Source organism: Prinia subflava, chromosome 8 (assembly GCF_021018805.1).
Source record: "Prinia subflava isolate CZ2003 ecotype Zambia chromosome 8, Cam_Psub_1.2, whole genome shotgun sequence".
In the NCBI taxonomy this organism is placed as follows: domain Eukaryota; kingdom Metazoa; phylum Chordata; class Aves; order Passeriformes; family Cisticolidae; genus Prinia; species Prinia subflava.
The window spans coordinates 28,697,815-28,720,438 of record NC_086254.1 but is presented as its reverse complement, the minus strand read 5'-3'; the positions used below and the strand labels follow the sequence as shown (position 1 = coordinate 28,720,438).

The 22,624-nt window shown below is 55.4% G+C and overlaps 1 protein-coding gene across 1 annotated transcript; it reads right to left on the bottom strand.

Annotated features, from left to right (window-relative positions):
• Positions 1–2,833: 2,833 nt before the first annotated feature.
• SAMD10 (sterile alpha motif domain containing 10) lies at positions 2,834–12,439 on the bottom strand. The gene is made up of 5 exons (XM_063402221.1): positions 12,240–12,439; positions 9,752–9,945; positions 6,241–6,409; positions 4,789–4,929; positions 2,834–4,517 (listed from the first exon to the last, which is right to left on the bottom strand). Exons 1-5 carry the CDS (start codon positions 12,307–12,309, stop codon positions 4,453–4,455), a joined length of 639 nt encoding a protein of 212 aa, XP_063258291.1. The 5' UTR covers positions 12,310–12,439; the 3' UTR covers positions 2,834–4,452.
• Positions 12,440–22,624: the final 10,185 nt, after the last annotated feature.

Genomic DNA, 22,624 nt, shown 5'->3' with positions numbered 1-22,624 from the left:
AACATGTGGAGCAGAAGACTTCTGCCACCAGCACTGCAAGACTCTGTGTGTGTGTTCCTGTCTTGTCCTGCAGCACCAGGCAGTGGATGGGGACCAGGGCTATGGGATGAGGCAGAGGGAGGTGTGCCAGAGCTGGGATGTGGCTGTTGGAGAGTCCCAGGAGTGGCTGTTTTGCTGTGCCCCTGCCACACACTGGCACCTCACTCCTCCCTGGGATGCTCTGACTTGGAGCAGCACCCAGGCAGCCCTTCCAGGCTGCTGCACCCTTCCAGGGATGAGGCAGCCACAGCTACTCTGGGCAGCCTGTGCCGGTGCCTCACTACTCTCACAGGCAAGAATTTTGTCCTAATGTCCACCCTAACCCTGTTTTCTGCTGGTTTAAAGCCATTTCCCCTTGTCCTGTCACTTCATGCTCTTGTTCAAAGTCACTCAGCTTCTTTAGGCACTGAAGATCTCACTAGAACCTTTTCTTTTCCAGGTTTACCAATCCCAGATTTCTCAGCCTGTCTTCATTGCAGCAGTGCCTCAGCCCTTGGAGCATCTTTGAGTTTGTACTCTGGACCCACTCTGGCAGCTCCACCACCTTCTGATGTTGGGATCCCCAGAATTCGAGGCAGCACTGCAGATGGGGTCCCTCCTGAACAGAGCAGAGGGGGACAAGCTCCCCCCCTGCTGCCATGCTGCAGCCCAGGACAGGGGTGGCTCACTGGGCTGCCAGTACATGTTGCTCATGTCAAACTTCCCATCCAGTGACTGGAGTGGTTTGTAATCCCCCCTGTGCACCTGATGGGATGACAGGGTCCTAATTAGACCAAGCGTGCAATCCACTGGGGGCAGGCATTCCAATTTAAACCAGCTCCAGCTCAGCAGAGCCAGTGGCAGGTGCTGCCACCCCTGTGCCCAACACGCCGTGTCCTCCCACCCCACTCAGCCAGGGACAGCACAGGCTGCCTTCAGCACCCGGTGTGAATTTCAGGGAGGGAGGGATGGGGAGCATTCCCTGCATCAGAGCCACAATCAGCAGTGCTTCAGAGCTGGAGGTGTTTACATCATCAAGCCAGGCTCAGTAATTACTCAGACAAATTTGCATGCATTTTCTATGGGCATCTCTTCTGGCTTTTTTATTTTCTGCTTGAAAACCTTGCTGGAATCTGCAAACTGCCTCTGCCACTGGGAAGGGATTGCTGGATTGTTCCTTTCGAAGAAGATGCTGAACATAACTCCTGATGCCAGTGACACTTTGGCCCTCTTATTCAAAACAATTTCCATCAAATAAAGTGGCAAAAAAATTGTCAGAAACAGGAGTTGTGTGGCCATTACCTGTCCCTGTGCCCCGGTGCTGCTGCCTGCATCCTCCTGCCTGCTGCAGGGGACTGACTGCTGCTTGCTGGTGCTTTCTGTTTACTTTAATTGTTGTCTGGTTTTAATATTGCATGAATTGATTCATGTGTTTTTCATTGTCAGCACTGTTTGTTTTGGGGCAGTGCCTGGATAAGTGCTGGACAAGTAGAAGGTATTTTTCTTGCTCAGCAAAAGATGAGGAGTGACCAAGCTGTGCCTCAGTCCGAGAGGATCCTGAGCAACATCTGCCTCCAGTTCCCAGATTCCTGGTGCAACACTCAGCAGCCCAAGTTCTCACCCGTGAGGAGAACTGTCCTTCCTTGGATCCACCATGCAGATGCATTTCGCTGTATGCCCAGGGCTACCCAAGCCAAAGCCATGTCAGGGCTGCTCTGGATCCCTGCTGCCTTGGGTGCCCCTTGGACGAGCCATGGGCATTAGGTGGCACCAGACACTGCAAGAGGAGTAGTTCAGAGCCAGCCTGGAAAGATGTTCCACTCTCACCATCTCCATCTTCATCAGGACAGACACAGAGCAGGGACTGAGGGCAGGACAGCATCCTCCTGCCAGCCCTGGGAATATTTTCTCACCCTGCTCCTCCACCTCATCCTGTGCTGGTGGGTCACAGAAAGATATCCAAACAGGGGCCGTGGTTGGGGCTCTGGCTGACTGCAACTGGTTGGGTCTCTGCTTTCTTCTGTGCCTTCTTTCTTCCGTGATGAGGAGGGAGCCAGAGCATCCTCAGGAGCACAGCAAGGCACAGATGAGTTTTGGGGCAGGATCTGGGGGGAACCCTGTTTTTTCCAGAGGGTCTGGGGCAGCCCCAGCACAGCTCTGTGCACCCCAGCTGCATTCCAAACCAAATCCCCACCAACGTAGTGCATGAGCCCAGCTGGAGCCTGGAGAAGACGTTTCTCCCTGTGCAGCTCCCAGGCTCTGGAGAGAAGCTCAGCGTCTCCCTCTAACGATGTGCAGGCACCTGCAGCCGTGATCTGCTCTTTGGGCTTCTGCCCCCTCATCACCCCGCAGCCCCCTGTGCCTCCTCACGGCTCCCACTGCCCCCCAGCTCCCCACAGGACACAAACAAACCCCACCGTGGGGAAGGTGGGCTTTTTCCTGGCTTCTTTTTCCTTTTCTTAAAACTCAAGAAATTCTCCCAGCTCTGTTGCTCCTGAGCCTCCAGTGAGGTGAGAAGAGCAAATTTTCTTGCATATTTGAAAAGGTCAGTATGGAAAGAGGAGGAAATTCTAATTCCTGCATCGTGGGGTACCGGGAGCTGCACACAGCAAAGCCCTGGAGCTGCTGCCCTGCAGATGGAGCTGAGGGTCACAGACCCCTGACCCACAAGCAGAAAGGGAAGATGTTCAGCCTCACATGGAGGGATTTAGGGCTGTAGACATCTCCTGAGCATACCAAGGAAGGACTGGAGGGACCAAATTCACAGGGCAGGTTTAGGAGTGGGAAGAGTCAGAAGAGCAGTGAGTTAAAATAACAGTCTAATTTATTACCAGCAGAGAAGTGATGTCTTAAGTTTTAGCTTTCATATTTTCCAGATTCTGTACCGCATTGGTATATAACTCTGAAATTCATATAAAGTGTTAGCAAGTTCTCTTCACAGTGTAGTTAGACAAAACAATCCTTTTCCAGCTCCAGAACCAAGGACACCATTGCAGCTTTGGGCCCAAAAAGTATAAATGACAGCAAATTGAGGAGAGCAATCTGGGAGGATGGAACTTCATCACCTGAAGCTGTAATTGGACAATTAACCCCAATATGTAAATGGACCCAAACTTATAAAAGTGTGAAAACTCGTGACCCATCGTCCATCTTGGGTGGAGCCTTGGCCAGGCTTTTGTACTGCCCAAGATGCATCATTTGGAGACCTTTTAAAATAAATACCTACTTTATTCCTTTAACGTGGTCTAGTCTCTGTTCTAGGCAGCCTCTAAAGGCATAGAAGCAGGCAGGAGGGTGCCTGGCTGGGGGGCACTGTGACCTGCCTCTGCACCCCAATGCCCCAGGAGTTTTGGGGTGCTATTTTTGTACCCTCATGACCCACAGCTTGAGGTGGAATGTGGGGAGGTGACAGCATCCACCCTGACCAGAAATCCTGATTTACACATGGATTTTCCTTATCTGCCCACAAGGACAGTCTGTAGCTCTGTATGGGAGGGTTTGGGAGGTGGGGGTCTAACAGCAAATACTTTCACTGTAATGATGGTGAAGGTCATCAGGAAGGTGCCTGGCTTTGGTGGCACCATTGCCAGCTCTTGGGCAGGAAGTCAGGATGAACAGAGCTCTGCAAAGCTGGTAGGAGCATGGAGCAGAGCAGAACCACGCATGGGGGCTGGGGAGGACCCTGGCACCCTGTCCCACCCCAGCCCCACCCTGGGCAGCACCCATCACCACCCCCAGCACCCCTGCCTGCTCCCCCCAGCCCCTGCACAGGCTCCCCTGTCTGCCTGTGGATGAAAGATGAACTCCTGGCACAGCTTCCTCCAGGCCATGGCACCCTCCCGGTGCATGCACTCTGCTTTTAGTCCCAGATTTTCCAGCTCTGATGACTCAGCTCCCTTTTTAACTCACCAAGTGGAGCTGGGTGCTTGGGTCTTGGCCCTGCTTTGAATTTTTTGGCTGGCTGTATCATCTTATTTGCTACTGGTAACGTCACCTCCCCGGACACTGGAAGACAGCCCAGTCTGATGAGGAAACCAAAGCTCCCTAAATAAGCTCCGAGGCATGGACACAAGTTGCTGGGTGCTGGGATGTTGCCCAAGTGCATAATGCTTCAGTGTCCTGCACATGGCTCCGAGCTGTCCCTGGAATCACTGCGCTCCCGTTCTCCACAGTGCCGAGCCCTGCCTTTTGCCATCTCCTTTTTTCCATCTCTTTCCCTGTGAACCATCAGGCTCAGGTGGATGGAAGTTCATCATCTGTCCCAGCAGCTGGTTTGCTGATTTTCCTCCAGCCAAGAGCCATGTCTGCTGGAAGAAACCTTCCATCCCTGCACAGGAACGTATTCCTTTAAAAGAAAGAGAAGGAAGAAGCAGAGGAGGAGCCCTGGAGTGTCTGGGAAGCTTGGAGTGTCTCTTCTGACACCAAGTGTGTGGCTCAGGTCTCATATCGGCGGTGCAGAGCCTGTCCCAGAGGAGCTCGGTTCACAGTGTTGGTTTGATCTGCCAAACAGACAGATCAGCTAGGAGACATTTCCAAAAGAAGCTGGAACAAGGTGGGAGAGGAAGGAATAAACAGCCTGCAGGGTGGCACGTCACAGCTCACCCACTGCCAGCCCCCGAGAATCTCTTCCCTTCCAGGCCACTGATGGATTTTGGGCTGTGTGTGGCAGCCTGGCCCTGTGCTCACCCCTGTGCTCCCTAAACTGCCCCACAGCCCATCCCTGTGTGCCACAGCCCAGCCCCGGAGCCTCCCCCGCCCGGCTGGCCCTACCTTGGCTGAGCAGCTGCAGGTTCCGGACCTCCTCGCGCACCTGGAGCTGCAGGACCTGCTGCAGCACCTCCTGGCGCTGCGCCTCCAGCGCGATCCCCATGCGCTGCAGCTTCTCCCCGTTGAGCCGCAGCAGCGCCCGGCCTGCAAACACGGAACCGCCCGGTGCCTGAGCAGCCCCGCGGGGCAGGGATGGCTCCAGGGAAGGGCAGCACAAAGGGGAGCGGGGAGGAATGGGGAGGGAGTGCTCCCTCACTGCCTGGAGTAGTGCGTGGAGTGACTGGCAGAGGATAGGGTTAAACTGGATATACGGAGGAAATTCATCCCTGTGAGGGTGGCACAGGTTACCCAGAGAAGCTGTGGCTGCCCCATCCCTGGAAGTGTTCAAGACCAGGCTGGACAAGGCTTAGAGAAACCAGGTCTAGCAGAAGGTGTCCCTGCCCATGGCAAGGGGGTGGAACAAGATGAGCTTTAAAGTCTTTTCCAACCCAAACCATCCTGGTTCGTGACCTCCCTCTCAGAGAGTGCCGGGTGGCAGCTCACGTCCCCAGCCTGTGACAGGTACCGGCACTGCAATCCTGTAACCCATCCCCGCAGGCAGCAGCTTTCCTTTTCTCCGCTCCAGCTCCCACATGAGGAGATGTTTTCCGAGTGCAGGGTCCCCACGCGGGCTGGTCATCCCGGGGGAATGGGGGTGCCCATCACAACGCATTAGCACTGCTGTCCCCACCGAGCCACTTCCCTCCAGTCTGGGCTATTAGAGGAGGGATTTTAAACCTGCTTTTGTCCTTGCTTCCCGGCGTACACTCACTAATGCTGCCTTTGTTGCCTGAGCAAAGGCTGGCTGAGCTCTTGCATTAGGATTCTGCATCCCCCCCAGGCAGCTCCTGCCCTCACTTTGCTGCCACCATCCCCTGGCCCTGGCAGAGCTCAGTCTGGCCTTGCACATATTGAAGTTGGACTGGAATGATGCTCTCTCACAGAGGTCAAAGCCACTGCCCCAGGGAGCAAAGAGGAGGGAGCAGATCCTAGAGGTGACTCTCCTTGAAGGACTTGATCGGGAGCTGGACAAAGACCTATGAATCTTGGACTCCAACTAGGTAGAGACTTTTCTCTTCTGCAAAAAAAATTCAGTATTTAAAAAACTTTAAAAAATTATTATTATTATATTAAGCTAGGTGATGAGAAGACTATTCCCTGTCTTATAAACCAATTCAATAATTTTAAAGAACCTCCAGCCTGTCCTGGAACTCACCCTGTTGGCAGATGCCTGCTGCCCAGCCTGGGTCAGTGTTGCTGTGTCTCCTGCTCTCACCCTGGCTGCATCTCATGGGGACAGGGGACAGAAATGGGGACAGGGGACAGATGGACAGAAATGTCCATCTTCTGAACCACCAATGTCCAAACAACCTTTCTCAGGAGCACCTGGGGAATGGTGCAGGGGGCACACTGTACCTGTGATGGCGTGGTGGGAGAAAGCCTCCACATAGATGAGATAGTTGTGTGGGCAGTGCTTCTTCAGCCATTTGCACACATCCTGCTGGGTCCACAGCACCACTGGCTTGACCAGGCTGCCCAGCGTGGGGCTGGTGTGGTAGATGCCATAGTGGTCACAGCCACGGACCTGAGGGGAGTGGGAGGGGAGATCAGTCAGTTAGATTAGGGAGTTTGTGTGATTCAGCCCTGTGAGATGAAAATGGAAATCAGTTCGTAGGGATGGGGGAGATGCTGGTTGGCTGCATAGGATTGTGGTGACGATGGCAGACTTTGGTTCCACACCCTCTGGTGTCTCTGGGCTCACCCTGAACCAGTAAGGGAGGCAGGGAGAGTGGGGATGGGAGGTTGAGCTAATTGTCCTGCTGTATATAGATACAATACTTAAAATTCCCAGCCCTCCTGCTGCAGACAAGAGACCCTACACATTTCCCAGCCCAGCAGAGCATTGCACAGGCCCAGGAGATGTCCTGGGGGGTCCTCAGGGTCCCCACCTCACCAGGCAGAGATGGGCATTTGCTGGAAGCTCTCAGTGGGGATGAAGCCAGTGAGATCCTGGAGGACAGTGGGAACTGGTGCAAAGCCATTCCCACCAGATGTTGGTATTGGTGCAAACTCATCCCTACCATAAGTCTCCAGGAAAGCAGCCAGCAGCCAGCTGGTGCCCTGGAGTAGGAAGGATTCTCCCTTTCTCTCCCTCTCAACACCCTTCAACCCTGAGCTGATGGGTCACAACAAAGTCCTGCAGCCTTGCAGGTGTCTAAGGCCATCTCTGAATCCTACAGCCTGTTCCTGGGGTGCTGTTATGCTCAGAGACATCCAGGATAAAGCACAGTCACAGTCCTCAGCACCCCAGTGTGCCCTGGCCACCCTCCACCACCTGCTGAGCTATGCCATGCACAGTACTGAGTTATGCCCACAGGGAGACAGGGCTTTTTGACAGCATCCCTCCATCCCACCTTCCCTCCAGATGTCTGCTGCAGTGGCCAGTCTCACTCTGAGCCACCCAGTCTCACCCTGAGCTGCTTGGAAACTCCATTTTTTCTCTTCCATCACAGCTACTTTGGCCTTGCAAGGTTGTTGCAGCCTGAATTTATCTTGTACAGAGCAAATCACACCTCTTGAGCTGTGGCTGCACAGGAGAGAAAGTTTGCTTCTCCTAGAGAATCCTCCAGGTTGGCTGGGAAATTAGGCTGGAGGATGCAGAAACTCCCTTTCCCTGCTTTTAGCACCCAGGAGAAATTGGTGAGCTCTCCACCACTGCTGATGCGGAGACTTCATCCTTGAGCAGCACCAGGAAACATCACTGCTCCAAAGCATCCACTTGTGCCCAAGCTGCTGGCATTGTCCTGGGCTGGATCACAGGGAAACTGGGGTGGAAAAGACATCCTGCTTCCCACAACACTGGACTGCCAGGGCTCACCCCTGCCCCGGACACGGCAGGGACAGAGCAGAAGCAGCAGCTGATGCACGACACACCGGCATGGGAAAGGTCGATAGCGTGCGGCCCATGGTGTGCCAACATCGACCTCTGCGTGTGAACACTGGCTAATTAAGCATGTCTAATAGAGGAGCAGGATAATTAGTGTAAGAGGGACTCCAGACATCCCGCAGTTACTGAAACTAATGACGCATTCCTGAGAGATGCTGCAGAGGAGGCAGTGGAGGGTAGCTGGGCTGAGATGTGCTCCCTGCCCCGTGCCATGGAGCCTGCTGAGGCTGCTGCCTGTGCCCGGGGGAGCATCTGAGCTTGGAAAGGAACTGCTCCTACAGCAGAGCTCGTTGGGAACATTCAAGCGAGAGGGAAGAAGGCAAAGTTGGGAGGCTGTACACTAATAAATAAGGAGTCCGTCTCAAAGCAGATGGAAAATCCAATAGACAATGCACAGGATGCGGTTTCCGAACCAAACCCTCACCTTTGGGGAGACCTGGCAGTCTCCACCAGACGCATCCCGGGAGCCGCCTGCCTGCGGGAGCAGCCCCAGCCCACGCCGGCTGCGCGGCTCCTTCACACTCGGCTGAGCGCGCCGGAGAGTGTGCCGTGGGGAGGAGGAGGAGGCGATTTGCTCTCTGGATTCACTAACGAGCGATGATGAGAAGCGGAGGGGCTGGGGGGAATAACAACCGGCTTCCCGGGAGCTTACCGCGAGCTTCCCACAGCTATTATCCAAATAACCCTCCGAGGCACGGGGGAAGAGGTGACAAACAACTGGCAATTTCCCTGGGCTGCACGCACATCAGACACAGCCCTGCACCGGGACCATCCCAGCATCCCCAAACCCCGCACTGCCTGCTCGGGGTGCATTCCCTGCTCCCCATGAGGGTCCCCAAGTGAGCCCCTGCACTCCCCAGAGGGGCAGGGGAGGTGTAAGGGATCATGGGTTTGTTTTCCAGCCGGCTGAGCCGCGCTGTCTCTCTGATAAACTCTCAGCCGTGAATATCGAGCGCCGGTGTGGAGGAGAGCAGGCAGGAAGGCTGGGAGGCTGCTCTGGCAGCAAGGCAGGAGGTGGCTGGGGGAACCGGGGGCTGGGAGCCATCCCTGGGCGCTGCAAGGAGCAACTTGCATCACCTCCCTTTGCTCTGGCATTTTTCTTTGCTTATGGCAAATTAAGAACTTTTCACTAAATCCTTCTGGGCAGCACATAGAGGTGGAGGAGGGAGAACCATGACAAGCCACAGCTGTCAGCTGGAGAGCGGCTGGTGTGTCCCCATGCACGAGCCACCTGGAGGTGATGGGACAGTGCCACCAGCACGTGTGACATTGTCTCCCCTGGAGCTGCTGCTCCTGAGAGCATCACGACCATACCCATCCCTGTGGGGTCCCTGCTCCCTTCTGAAGCCAAACCAGGCAGGCCCTGTGATACAAAAGCCATGTTGGCAGCTGCAAGCCAGGCAGTTGGATTTCCCCTGTTCTCTTTCCAACATTCACTGTCTGGATGTGCCACCTCTGAACCTGACTCCCAGGGTGTTAAGAAGGGGCTGGGAAGCACCAGGAGCCACCTGCAGGGTTGATATTCCTTCCTGTGTCTGGGCAGCAGTGAATGGATGGAAACCTTTGGCTCACAACCTCCATAGTACAGTAGTTCCAAATTTTAAGAAGACAATGGTCCAAACCGGGCTAAGAGACACACACAAGCACTCAGCAATTTTAAGGCATTATAAGGAGTTTGGTCCTGGCATAATTCATGCAAAATGGTATTAAGTGCCAGCTCCAGGTAGGAGGGCAGGTGATGCACAGAGGGGAGGTGACACAGAACTCCCCCCAGCACAGCCCAAGGCCCTATGGAAACACCAACATTAAGATGTTTACATATGTTACTATAACTAAATGCCCAATAATCACGAGGACTTTCAGCAAACCAAGATCTGAAGGCCTGATCCTGCAGGGAAAGAGGAGATGCTCCTGTGGGGGGTCCTGGCAGACACAAGGAGCTGTGCTCCCCTGGGCGTGCTGGGGTGGGTGTGGGGGTACCTGCGAGCCCTCGGTGCCCGGCTGCCGCAGGAGTTTGACGGTGCGGCCGCTGTCGGGGCGCTGGCTGCGGCCGTCGTGCCAGGTGAGGCTGCTGCCCGGGTTGCGCTGCAGGCGGTAGCTGAGGTTTTCGGCTGACACCGTGTGCTCCAGGAGGCTGCGGCAGAAGCTGAAGTGAGCAGAGGAGGCAGCGGCGGCTGCAGAGGGAAGGGGGGTGAGAGACGGCCGTGGTGCCCCGTCCACCCCATGCCTGGACACCCCCAAAATGCCTTTTCTACCCTGCAGGACCTAGTGAGCTCAAGCTGTGGGCCCCTGTCTCCAAAAACTCCCCGTTCCTGCTTTCCTTTCCCATTGCCAAGAAGAAAATCCACCAGCCCAGGAACCGCCAGCTGGTGCTGGGATCCAGCAGGCACCCGAGGAGATGTTTGCCCACACAAACCCCTCACGAGCGACGTTTGTTTTGACACCCGCCAGCTGAGCAGACACAGGACCCGCAGCTGATCCCCGACACGTGGTGAGAACCTCCTGCTTGTCACTGCTGCTCTGCTGGGACAGGGACCAGGAGGGGGCCCAGGGAAGCTGCTTCCCATGACCCAGGCTGACACCAAGCTGCCACCACCGAGGGAAAAGGAGCGGAGAAATCCTCCCTGGGCAGCCTGGTGGAGAAGGGAATGCAGGCTGGTCCCCCAGCACAGACTGTGGGTGCCTGGGGACAGCTGCTGTGCACTCCAGTGATGGCTGAACACACACCAGCCCTTCAATAATGACCACAAAGAGCCATTTACCCACAAAGAAGGGTTTTTATCCCTTATTCATAGAATCATAGGATATCCTGAGTTGGAAGGGACCCACAAAGGTCATTGAAGTCCAATTTCTTGTGTTTTAACAAGCTGGGGGTGTTGGGGTTGCAATGAGGTTGCAAAGCTTTCCTTTGAGGAAGGTTGAAGGGACCCAGCTGCCATAGGAGGAGGGTCAGTGGGTATTAGGGGCTCACGCTCTGTCTGCTCCGGATAAAAGCCAGACAGCTTGACATAAGCAGCTCTGATCCGCAGGAGCAAAGACCAGAGCATCCCCCAGCTCACCTGCTCCCATCACAGGGAGCCAGGCAAGTCAGGAACCACCTCCAAGAGCAGAGCAGCACCCAAAGGAGACCCACTTCAAGGACAAACCACCCTGGGAGAGCAGAAGGGCTGGAGAAATCCTGATATAGCTTGTTTTCCTGATTCGTGGGTTTTAAGAGGGAAGAGGTTTCAAAGAGACCACTCAAGTACACCTTTATGCAATAGGAGAAAAACTGGCAAAAAAAGTCAAAGTGGAGCCAAAAAGGGTTGTCCCAGGATACCCAGACCACATCACACAGGATTGTTTCTCAAACACATCCAGCAGGAAGCATTGCCATGGGGAAACTGAGGCAGAGGACCTGTCTGATGGCTGGGGAAGTGATTTTAGAGCAAACCAGGTGGAGGGAGATCCCTGGGGAGGCTCAGTGTGGAGCAGAGGCAGGACTGGTAGGGATGGTCTCTGCTGCTGTCCCGGGATCTGGGGATGTCTCTGATGACTTCCAACAGTCTCAGACACCCTGAGCCTGTCGGGTGAGGAGCAGAGGGGGCTGTGCTCCCTCCAGCCAAGGACGTCTGAGATGCCACTGTCCTGTCCCTGGCATCCTGAGCACTGTAGCTGTGCTGGGATACCCCTGAGCTGGAAACTGCCCATCTCAATGGGTGCTGCAGCAGATACAAACCTGGCAGCTCTGGAGGGGCTGGTGCCACAGCTGTGTCCTTCAGCTGTGCCAGGGCTTCCCCAGGACTTGCCACAGGGAGTAGAGGGAAGGGGGCTCTGGCCATCAGCAGGACCCATATCCATAGGGAGCTATGGAGTGTCTGCCCCAGCAGCAGGACACGGTGCCTCTGCTCCTGCAGCAAACTCTGCTGGAGGCAACGTCAGGAGTGGGAGCAGATGGGAAAGAGCAGTGAAAGTCAAAGGGGAAAATGAGCCGGGAAGAAAGGCAGGTCCAGGAGCTTGGGGGCACGGCTCCCCATTGGAGCAGGCAGTGGCTGCCCTGCAGCCCAGAGACTCTGGCTCCAGCAGCTCCTCCACAGTCTCAGTTTCCCAAGCCCAGCCCTTGGGTCCCAACTTTCCAATCATCTGGCAGCACTCGACATGGGACGGTAGGGAGGGTGCTGAGCAGGGCATGTGGGAGCATTTTGGAGCAAGGAAAGGACGGGGACAGAGAAGCTCTGTGTCACGACAGCCCTGGGCTAGCTGCATGCAGGGACATGGGGTGACATCCAACACGGGCTCTCCTCTCCTTTCCGTACCCTGCACAGGGAGCAGCCACAGCTTCCCCACGAGCAACCAGCCGCCCTCCATCCCCTCCGCCCCTCTCTGCTAACCCCGAGGCTGTGCCCTCCGGTCAGGAATGCACATGCAGCATCTCTCCCCAGGCCCGCTGGCCCCACAGCCCCCCGGCCATGCCCTGAAGACCCCTCACCTGGCTCGGGTGGTCCCTGCGAGCTGCGGATGGTGGAGACGCAGCAGAGGGATGGCCGGCCCTGCTGCATCTCGGCGGGAGGAGGGATGCGCGTGAGCGCTCGGCACCGCTGTCACGAGTGCGGCTCCATCCCTGCCTCCCCTCATACCTCGTCCACACCTGACTGATTCCCCCGAACGCCTCCCTCCCACTGCCTCCGAGCACCGGCTGCACGCTCATCCCAGCTCCAGGCGGCCCCGAGCCGGTCTCATATGGAGAGGGGGTGAATGACACCCCCTCCCCGCTCCCCGTGGGCGTTTGATCCGGAGGGATGCTCGGTGCTTTCCTCTCGTGCTCCCGCCTAATCCCGCGGCGGGGCCAGCTGGCACTGGGATGGATGGGAAGCCGAGGGGGGCTGCTGCAGGGGACACTGCTGCAGGGGACACTGCTGCAGGGGACACTGCTGCAGGGGACACCGGACCCAGCGGGCATCAAAGTGCCCTGGGGCCAAGCGGAGCCATGGCAGGAGTGTGGCAGCACCGGGGTCACCGCTGGCTTAGGGAAATGCGAAGAAGGATCTTGGTGATGAAGAACCTTAACAGGGAGGGGCCGCAGGGCTCAGGGTGCACCTGCCCCTGGCCAAAGCTCTCATGGCTATGGTCGTGTTGGGGTCCGGGCAGAAGTGGGGTTCCCACAGAGCAGAGGCTGTGCTGAATCCTGAAGAATGCAGGAACGTCCAGGCTGGCTGAGACCGAGCTGGAGTGGGGAAGGGTCCCCAAACAGCCACTGTGACCCCGCTATTCCCAGTACCTGCCAGCTACTCTAGGGTCCCTGTGCCATGTCGGCCTGCCTCCTGTGAGTGACACCCCACTGCCTGCCTGCCACCGGGGAATAGCTGCCGGCTTGTTTCCATGGCTCTTTGATCCATTTTGGGCACCTCTCCAGCCGCGCAGGAGGGGGAGCCAGGTCCGGGTCACCGCAGGGAGACCAGCAGCGGTGGGACAGGGTCTGCTGCAGTGGCAGGGACAGACGCCGCTCCCTCCCCTCGCCAGGCACAGCGCTGCTCCCACTCCCATTCCCTCTCCAGGCACTTCCATGGCTGGTGAAACGTGAGCGCTGGAGAGGCTCAGAGCAGCAGCAGCTGCTGGTGGGGAGAAGGATGGGAAAACTCCCGGGGCTGGGCACCTCAGGGCAGGATGTGGCAGCATTCCCCGGCAAAAGCATTTCCATGTGGGTGCCGAGTCGGCTCGGGCTGATCACTACGAGCAACCCGGCTGCCAGGGGACTTTCCGTGGATGCTTCCTGCTCACAGGTGACCAGGACCTGCCCGGGGGACACGGTGGCAGCCAGCCAAGCTGCAGGAGGAGCAGGCAGGGGCACAGCGAGGGGAGCCAAATGCCTGGACGGGCAAAGACTGCCTGACTCCTGCTCTGTCCTCTGCCACCACTTCTCAGCATGGCCTCAGGAACATCCCTGTGCCTTTGATGCCATTGTGCGTGTGGTTGTCCCACAGACCTCCCCTCCAGATGGGGCCGTGTCTGCAGGCAGCTGCAGTGGGGGCAGTCAGGCTTCTTAGGATTAACGGGAGAAGCTTGAAACAAGCTTCACAAGGAATGAAATCACTTTTCTGGTTTGCCTGGCTGCCCGTGTGTGACGACCCTTAAGGGTGGGTCATCACACTGCATTTGGGAGGGAAAGAGACATTTAACATCAAATACAGCGAGGGATTTGCTTATAATTGGAGGTGGATTCGGGGAGCTGGTCTCTCTCTTGTGTTCCTGCAGGCAGGTGAAGGGTGGATGGGACCAGAAGTCTCTGAGGACTCCTTGGACAGGGAATTTGCTCAGTTTGGGAAGCAGCTTTGTGAGGAACTCATCCTGGTTTTAGTGACATCTGCATGAGCCATGAGCTCAGCTGGCATTGCCATTGCCCTGGTCCCTTCTGTCCCTTGCATGTGGCTTCACCCTGGTGCAGGGCAGAGGTGTTGCTTGTGCTGGTGGAGCCTCCAGGGATGATCATTCCGGTGATGATCTCTGGAATCCCCCAACACATCCCCTCTTTGAAGCTGTGCCTATAGGACGGACCAGGTCCTGCCCTGAGCTGTTCCCTACAATCTGAGGAAGATGAAACCAGACTCAAAGAGGACTGACACCCTCTCCAATCTCTCCAAATTCCCCTGGAGAGTACTTAGCTCAGGCCCTGGGTGCCATGAGTTTCACCCCAGCACTTCCCTCTGAATTCTCTGCTTGCAGAGATGAGATGGGAGCCCCGCACAGGGACGGAGCTCAGGTTGGTGGTTGCCCACTGCTGGTGCCTCCTGAGGATGGAGGAGGAAGGGAACAAAAGGCAGGTGTCCTTTCTGTCCTCCCTGTGCAGCACAGTGGGTGCCCTGGGCACACACTGAGGGAGTGGGCACCATGTCTGTGGGGAATGTGCATACCTTTGGAATATCTATGCTCCTGAGACTCCCATGGGTACTGCCAGGAGGTCCCTGAGCACCCGTGACAGAGGACTTCTGTAGGGTTGGACAGTGTGGAGTGAGGGCAGTGGACATGAATCCTGTGGACAGGTGGCTCTGGGCAGGTTCTCCTGGCAGGAGGCAGGCGTGGGAGCCCACAGGCACAGACACCCCCACCTGCAGTGAGCCCCCTTCCACCCTGACATGCTCTTCCCATGGGTTGTGCCCTGCTCCAGCACCCCCGGGCCCTGCCTGCCCTGTCCTCACGCCTGCTCTAGCCAAATTTTCCAGCCCATTTCATTGGTACACCACAATACCAGGGTAGGGCACGGGGACAGACTCTCCCCGGAATGGAGGAGTAAAGGGGAATGTGGAGGGATTGACTCCCGGGATGGAGAGGACAGCACTGGGGATCGAGGGCAGGCAGAGCCCTAGAATGGAGGGGGCAGCACCGGGCGAGGGATGAAGAACAGACCCCCGGCATGGAGGGGGCAGCACCGGGGGATGCAGGACGGACAGACACCCAGGATGGAGGGGACAGCATCGGGGAGATATGGAGGGCAGCCCCTCGGATGGAGCGGATCCCCAGGTCCGTGCCCAGCGCGTTCGCGGCTGGGGGAAGCGCGTCCCGCCGCGCACCTGAGCCCCCCCGCCCGCGCCCGGTACCTTCCATGTCCTTGGGCCGGCCGCAGCTCATCCTCCGGCAGCGGCGCCGCGCTCGGGCGGGGACGGAGCCCCGCGCCCCCCGCGCCGCCGCCGGCACCGGGCGCTCCCGCCCGCCCCGCCCCGGTGTCCGCGCCGGGGGCGGCGCCGCCATCCGCCACCCCCGGGGGCTCCGCCCGCCGCCGGCCCCGCGCTGCCGCCCGCCCCGAGGATCCCCGAGCATCCCCCGATCCCTGCCGGGGCTGCGGGCATCACCCCCCGATCCCTGCCCGGGGCATGATCCCCCGATCCCTGCCCGGGCACCATCCCCGCTGTGTCTCTCCAGCTGGGGGAACAGGTCCTTGGGGACACCAGGGTGCAGTGGACAGGTTTTTGCTCTTGTTTGCAGTGGAACAGAGCGGAAAACACCTGGTTGTTCCCTCCATCCCAAATGTCTCTCCTCTCCCGGACCTCCAGCTCCCTGGATGCGGAAGGCAGAGGAGGGTGGTCACCCCCGTGGGTGCTGCATGGGCTCTGGTGGGTGGTCTCAGCATGAATGGGTACCCACCAAACCTCACTGGTGCTTGGCACACCAGCATGGAGAAGAAAGGTGTCACCTGCACCCGTCATTACTCCGAGGTGACAATCCCACAGGTATTTTTGTAGGTGCCTGCATTCAGCTGTCACACCTGACCCAGACAGGGACTGTCACTTCCAGCCCCTGCAGCCACCAAGGGACTGGACGGGGTCTGGCTGTGCACCCTGTGTTCATCCTGCACCGGGATGGGAGCGGGGTGGGAACACCTCTGGCTGCCCAGGACAAGGACAAGCAGATGCCTGTGCTGGGATACTCCACCTTTGCAAGGCTTCCCTGTCACAGGCCCACTGCAGCACAGGGCAGCACCCTCATCCCTGTTTTAAGAGGAAGAACACTCAGCTTAAGCACACTGTACGATGATCACTGCCCCGTGGGCTGGGAAAGTGCAGCAGGTGGCAGTGACCTTGCACAGCCTCGTGCAGGGTTTGTGTGGCTGTTCCTCGGCCTTGCATAGCCATGGCACAAAATCCTCTTGGATCCGGGCTGTGCAGCTGTGTGTGTGAGAGCGAAGCACTTGCCAAAACTAAATTCAGCTCCCCAAATCAATAGGAGCTTTCCAAAACTTTGGATGCTCAATCAGGAGCTGCTCTGGATGAGGCTCAAGCCCCTGACAAGGCTGGATGCAGGCTCAGCTCTGCGCTGGGAGCTGGCCAGGGCTGACACATTCAACGAGCCAACCACGCTGCCAGGCAGGGAGCGGGGACATCGAGTCACAGGCCATGTGAGTAGTGGGGACATCAGCCCCCAAACCCTGTATGTAGACTGCAAAGAGTCTAGTGCTAAAAGACCCCTCGAAAATTCCTGGGGGGAGCTGGCATTCCTCCTCCTGCTTCAGGAGAGTGGACAGGGCAATGTTGCTTGTTGCAGGCAGATAAAGAAAGAACGTGCTCCCCATCCCTTTGAATTTCTCATTTCTCCCTTAGCCTTTGTCTATACACACAGCTTTTGAGCCATGGCAGAAATTTTCCAAGAGAAATATGGTTAAAAGAGAGGCCTTGGCAGGAAAAGGCTGATGTCGCTTGAGAAATGTGTGCAGATTACACCAAGCTGTTATTAAAAATAAGTGCTGTGCTGTTCCCAGCCTTTGCTTTCTGTGATTTTTCTGGTAGTAATTGCACTTCTCCAGTAAAGGGTTCACGTGTGCAGCGGATGGAATTTGTTCCCTCCTCATCTGCAAATGAGCCTGTGCCAGCCCAGCATCCCAATGGACTGGGGATACTGTGGTGAGATTTAGGTGCCTTGGGAAATTCAGACTGCTTGTCCATTTGAAATTCCAAAGGATTTTCAGAAAACCCTTGAGTCTGGAGCTGTGTGGGGAGGGCTGGGGATGTGGTGTGGTCCCCACACCTGCTCTACGCTCCAGCCATCCTTGGTTTTACAGTGTCCAGCATCACTCTTGGGCTGTCACTCAATCCCTCCCACGGTGGAGCATCTTTTAAACAGCCCCAGCAACTCTGTCTTGGGTTTTGGTCTGACTTTGGGTCTTTTAATGTCTGGTTGAGGGCTTTACACAGCTAAACAGGAGTTGAACAGCTAGGAGGGAAAGCCCTAATCTGAGACACAGCTTGGGACACTCAAAGCATGAGCTCCTTTTCTCCAGGCAATGATGGTGTGGGAAGGGGACAAGCTGGTGACAGTGGCTTCAGTGAGCTCTACACCAACAGGCTTCCCCTCCACATGCATATGGATTTGGGCAGGGAGAGCACCAGTGTTCCCGTGGGTCCCACCCCTCCCCAACACCGGGCTCTGGAGAGGGTGTGAGGCTGGGATGATTCAGCACGTTCATTTCTCAGAGAATAAAGGAAGTAATTAAACATCAGCTTTCCTCCCACCGCGCCCCGCGAGGATGAGAGGGAGGAGATGAAAAGCCTTCAGACGGAAGTTATTTGTCCAAGGAGAAAAGTGGCTAATTTCTCTGGTGCTTTGCTTGTCTGCTCGTTAATGAAAACTGCTCGTCAGCAGGAAAAGAGTGCACCCAGCGAGGGGGAGGAACCAGAATCACACATCCAGCAGTGGCTGGGCACGTGGTTGTGGTGGCCTTGGGACATCCTGCCCTGTTGAGATGCCACCTCCACAAAGACCCCCATGGCATCCCACTGCAGGCCTGGTTGGGACCCCCCCTCACTGCATCCCCATGGGTTGGAAACAGACACTCCCAAGCTAAACACCATGGAAAGGTTTTCCCAAATCCTCCCCACCACCCCCCCTTTTATTTTGTGCAAAGACTTAAAAATGAATTTGTTGAGGCACTTGCAGGGAGATAGAATCAAAAACAGCTTCGTGCTGAAGTCTCCTGCCTGGTGTGGGCTGATGGATGGTGCTTATCTCAACCAGGCATGGAAATATTTAGTGTTATAAAAATCTCTCGCTGAAAAGAATTTATTTTCATGCTGATAATAAAAGAACAAAAGCTCAGTGCTGCAGGGTGGGGTGCTGCAGGTCACGTCAGAGCTCTGGCTTACGGAGCCCAGGAGATACCTGTGACCTGTGCTGACACCTGGCCCCTGGCTGGGCAGGTGACTCTCTTGTCACTCACAGTGTGACATCTGCACCTTCCCAAGGTTCATGATTTACTGGCAGAGGACATCCGAGGCCTTGCTCCCTCTTTTCTGCTCTCTGGGACACAGAGAGGGGTTGAAACCATGGGAGCTCTTCCATTTGGAGTTTTATATAGATATATTTCTAATTGGATTTTGGCACGTCACGGTTATTTTCAAGGCAATTATTTGAGAGTCTGATCACCTCCCTTCCCTCAGAACAGAGGGCTGGCTTTTTTCTTTTTAATATTGTTTCCCTGAGTGAAATTGTGAATTTGCAACTTAATCCAATGAGAAGACACATATGATGTAATTGCAAGGACACGGCGGGATGGCAGGATCCATCTCTGCCAGGTTCCCAATCAATGCCCAGCAAGGGCAAAGAACACAAGAACAGTATTTTAATTCTTTTTAGTATTTAAAAAAAAGAATAAAAAGCATTTTAAGAAGGTGTTCATGGGTACTTGATGGGGGGTTTTGCTGGTCCTGCAGTAGCTCAGCCCACCCTGTGCTGAGACTGCCCCATGTCCAGCTGCAACTCTGCAGCAGCTGAATGCTGCTCTCTGGCTTTTTCTGTCCCAGCTGAAACCTGATGAAATTCCCACTAATTACAGGGTTTTATTTTTACATGTGTTGTAATTTTTTGGGGCCAAAAGAATTTCATCCAGCTCCATCTGCTCTCCATTAGGGAACTGAGGCTTGAGCAGGACGGATCCTGCCATCCTCACCAGGGTTCTCCCCAGGTTGGGCATTGCCACCACCACAGTTCTGCATTTGTTATTCCAGTGGGAATGGGCACAAATGAAAACCATTATCCAAGCAGAGTTTTCCAGCATCTCACAGCTAATGACCATACACCACCCTGCTGCATCTTAACAGCCTCAAATTCTTATTTTCTCCAAGCCCAATTTCAGGGCTCTGGGCTGCATTCAGTTGCTACTGAATCCGATTTATTATTTACATTACAAGGTACAGCCTGGCATGAATTGATTTGCCGTGCTCTGATTGCCACTGCACGCTGCTCTGGGATCTGGGAGCTGGCTGCTCACGCAGCCAGGCTGCAAAATCAGAAGTTAGGAAATGCCAAAGTTAAAACTGCCAGGACGTCCCAGTGCTCTGTGTTCTGCTCTCACCTTTGTTTGCATCTCTCAGGATGCAGGGAGTGCTGGTCCCCATGGGAGGCAGTGGGATGGATTAACTGGTGTCCCCCAAGGGTTGTCACCCCAGTGCTGCAAAGATTAGATGATTTTAATGTCACCCCTTACTGAAGAAGAGAGGTTTTGGGAATTGGAGAGGGCAAGTGATACTGGTTTTTAGGACGGGGCCATGGATGGGAGTGCAGAAAGGATGGGGAATAACAGAACTGGTAAGCAAATGGTAGACCTGGTGTTTTGGGGGATTTAGCAGGCCTTTACCTTCATCACTACTTCACCTTTACTTTCATCATCACCTTCACCTTTGCCTTCACTTTCATCTTCCTTGCACTCCCTTGGGTGGCAGGAACGAGGGCAAATCCCCCAAACCCAACCTGGTTACTCCAGGGCAATGATGACCAGAGGCAGCAGCTCTGCTGACGGCTCAGCTGGTGGAGATGAACCTGGAACAGTGGGCTGGAGGGCAGGACCATGGACATGCTGCCCTTGGCACAGAGACCCTCCTTCCCCAATTCATCCAGCAGCCCAAATCACCAAGCACCTTGGGAAACATTGGTCCATCTGCCAGAGCTCTTGACTTTGGACATCCCTGGATAAAAAGACGATTTTAAGGAACGCCATTTGGGCAGCATCATTAGCATTCTGCTGGCAAGACACCGTGCCCTTGAGCTCTGTCTCACGGGGGGATTCTTCCCAGCAAACCTGTGGTTGATGCCAGCTCTGCTCTCTGGATTGCTGAAGGTGCAAGCCTTGTGTTGAAGACCCTTCAGGAATCTCTGCTAATTGTCATTGAGACCTCCAATGGCTTTGGAGGAGGCTCTCAAAGGCACCTCACTCCCTCCCTGCTGCTGTGGGATCTTGGCACCTGCTGCTGCGTCTCTGGCAAAATTCCCATTGCACACCAGAGCTCGGCTTGGGGTGCAGAGGGGAGCAGATGCTGCAGATGAATCCTGAGGGCACCTCTGTATCGTAGCATGGGACTAATTAAAACTTCAGAATGTATATTTACCTAATACGGAGTTGATTTGTTAAGTAGGACATCCTGTCTTCAGAGGATTTCACGGCATCGGGTGATAATCAAGTGAGAACAGGCTCCAAAAGTGTTAATTTAGGAACTGAGACAACAGGGATTAAAAATAAGCCCCTGTTTTAGTCTTCTCTTGCATTTCCACATCTGAAATCCAAGTAATCATCCCATTTGGGAGTGCAAAGCACCACCACCCAGCAAGCACCACACTGGCTGAGGGTGCAAATATGGGGCTTCAGTGGCCAAATTTGGGTTCTTTGCCCTCTCAGGGCTCAGCGGAGCAGCTCACACTGCTCTAGGTATTCCTGGCACTTCTGGGATGTCCTGTCCCTGTGCCTGGCACTGGCACACAGGAAGGGGCTGGATTTCTGCTCAGGGCTTGCAGGCCGGTGCTTTGCAACAGGGATTTTCACAGAATCATGGAATAGTTTGGGTTGGAAGGAACCTTTAAAGTCCATTCCATCTCATTCCAACCTTCTGGCTTTCGCAGGGACACCTTCCACCAGACCAGGTTGATCCAAACCCTGTCCAGCCTAACCCTGAACATTTGCAGGGATGGGCATCCACAGCTTCCTGAGCCAGTTTTTTACCACCTCTGCAGTAAAAGAGTTTTCCTTGTATTTAACCTAAATCTCCCCTCTTTTAGTTTAAAGTCATTTCCCCTTCTCCTATTGCCACAGGCAGGCAGCAGGAAGCAGTGCTTGGGATGAGCCGCAGCTCTGATCCTGCCCTGCGGATGCATTCCTGCAGTGCTATGTGATATTTAAAAACACAAATTCCCAGCCTCGGGAGAGCCCTGGGGTTTGTTTTCCCGTTGTCCCGGGAGAAGCTGCTGCCGCCTCTGCTCTCCCTGGGGACACAGAGGCGGCTTTGTGTGAGCAAGGGGCCGCAGTGACCCGGCCGTGGGCTGGGCTGCTCCAGGCTGGGCTTTGGGCCGGACCCTGAGCCCAGTCCCTGGCAGGATCCGCCTTGCTGAGCTCGTCCTTGCGCTCATCTGAGTGATTTTTTTTCACTTTCAAACCTTTGTTAGTGATTCTGGATGTTTATGTGCCCATCATCCCCTTCCATCTTGCTTTCCTCAGCCACACACACACACAAACCAAGCTTGGGAAGTCCCAAACCAGGAGAGGAATGACCCTCTGCACCCAGGAGAGAGGAGTGACCTGCTGTGGGTGGTCTCATCCCTCTGGGGTTTTATTTCCACCCCCAAAAATGCCATCGAGGGTGGTAAGAAGCACTGTGCCAACATGCAGACCCAGCAGCAGCTCCCTGCAGGTAAAAGTGCAGCATATTTGCAACTTTAACAAGTGTAGCTGCCCCTTCACCCCTTCAGATTTTATTGCACCAGGAAGAAAACATCTTTTTTTTCCCGATTCACATGCTGCTTTAAGGTGTTTTGGGAGAGCAGAATGCACAGGGCAGATGCCTCACTCCTTCCCACCACGAGGATGTGCCGCCTCCTGATCCTGAGGATCCCAGGAGCAGCTCAGGGATTTCTCCCCACCTCGCTTCCCACCCCACCACCCCCCAGTTGCATTAATCAGAATAATTGCTGATTAATTATGCCATTGGGCTTTTGGCCACGTTCCTGCAGCAGCCCAGTGCCAGGCTTGGGTAGCAAAAGGAAACTCAAGGAGAAACCCATAGAGTGCCCAAAAAATAGAGCTGGGCTGGGGAAGATGCCTGAGGTCTGGATCCTGACCAGCTCATCCCTGCTGTGCCCCAGCACTGAGGGAAGATCACCCCAGAGCTCCCAGTGCCTCTGCTGCCCAGGCTCGGTGGGACACACAGCCAGTGCTCTTCCCTGACACACCAAATACAGGGTCCACTCCCAGAGATGATTAAAACTCATTCATGGTTGATTTTACTGAACTTATCAATTATTCTGAGTTTTCTTGTTATGTTAGAGTTGTTGTGTAAAGAAGAAGATTTAGAGCCCTAACACCAGACCCATTCTGGGGTCACCCTGGTGCCATTCCTCACCTCAGCT

What these genes read in the sequence shown, in the direction of transcription:
- SAMD10 (XM_063402221.1), bottom strand. Translation starts at nt 12,309, where the DNA reads ATGCAGCAGGGCCGGCCATCCCTCTGCTGCGTCTCCACCATCCGCAGC. An exon ending in GCAGGGACCACCCGAGCCAG is followed by an intron (nt 9,946 to 12,239) that starts GTGAGGGGTCTT and finishes TTCCCTCTGCAG; the next exon opens with CCGCCGCTGCCTCCTCTGCT. An exon ending in CCTGCAGCTGCTCAGCCAAG is followed by an intron (nt 4,518 to 4,788) that starts GTAGGGCCAGCC and finishes TCTGTTTGGCAG; the next exon opens with ATCAAACCAACACTGTGAAC.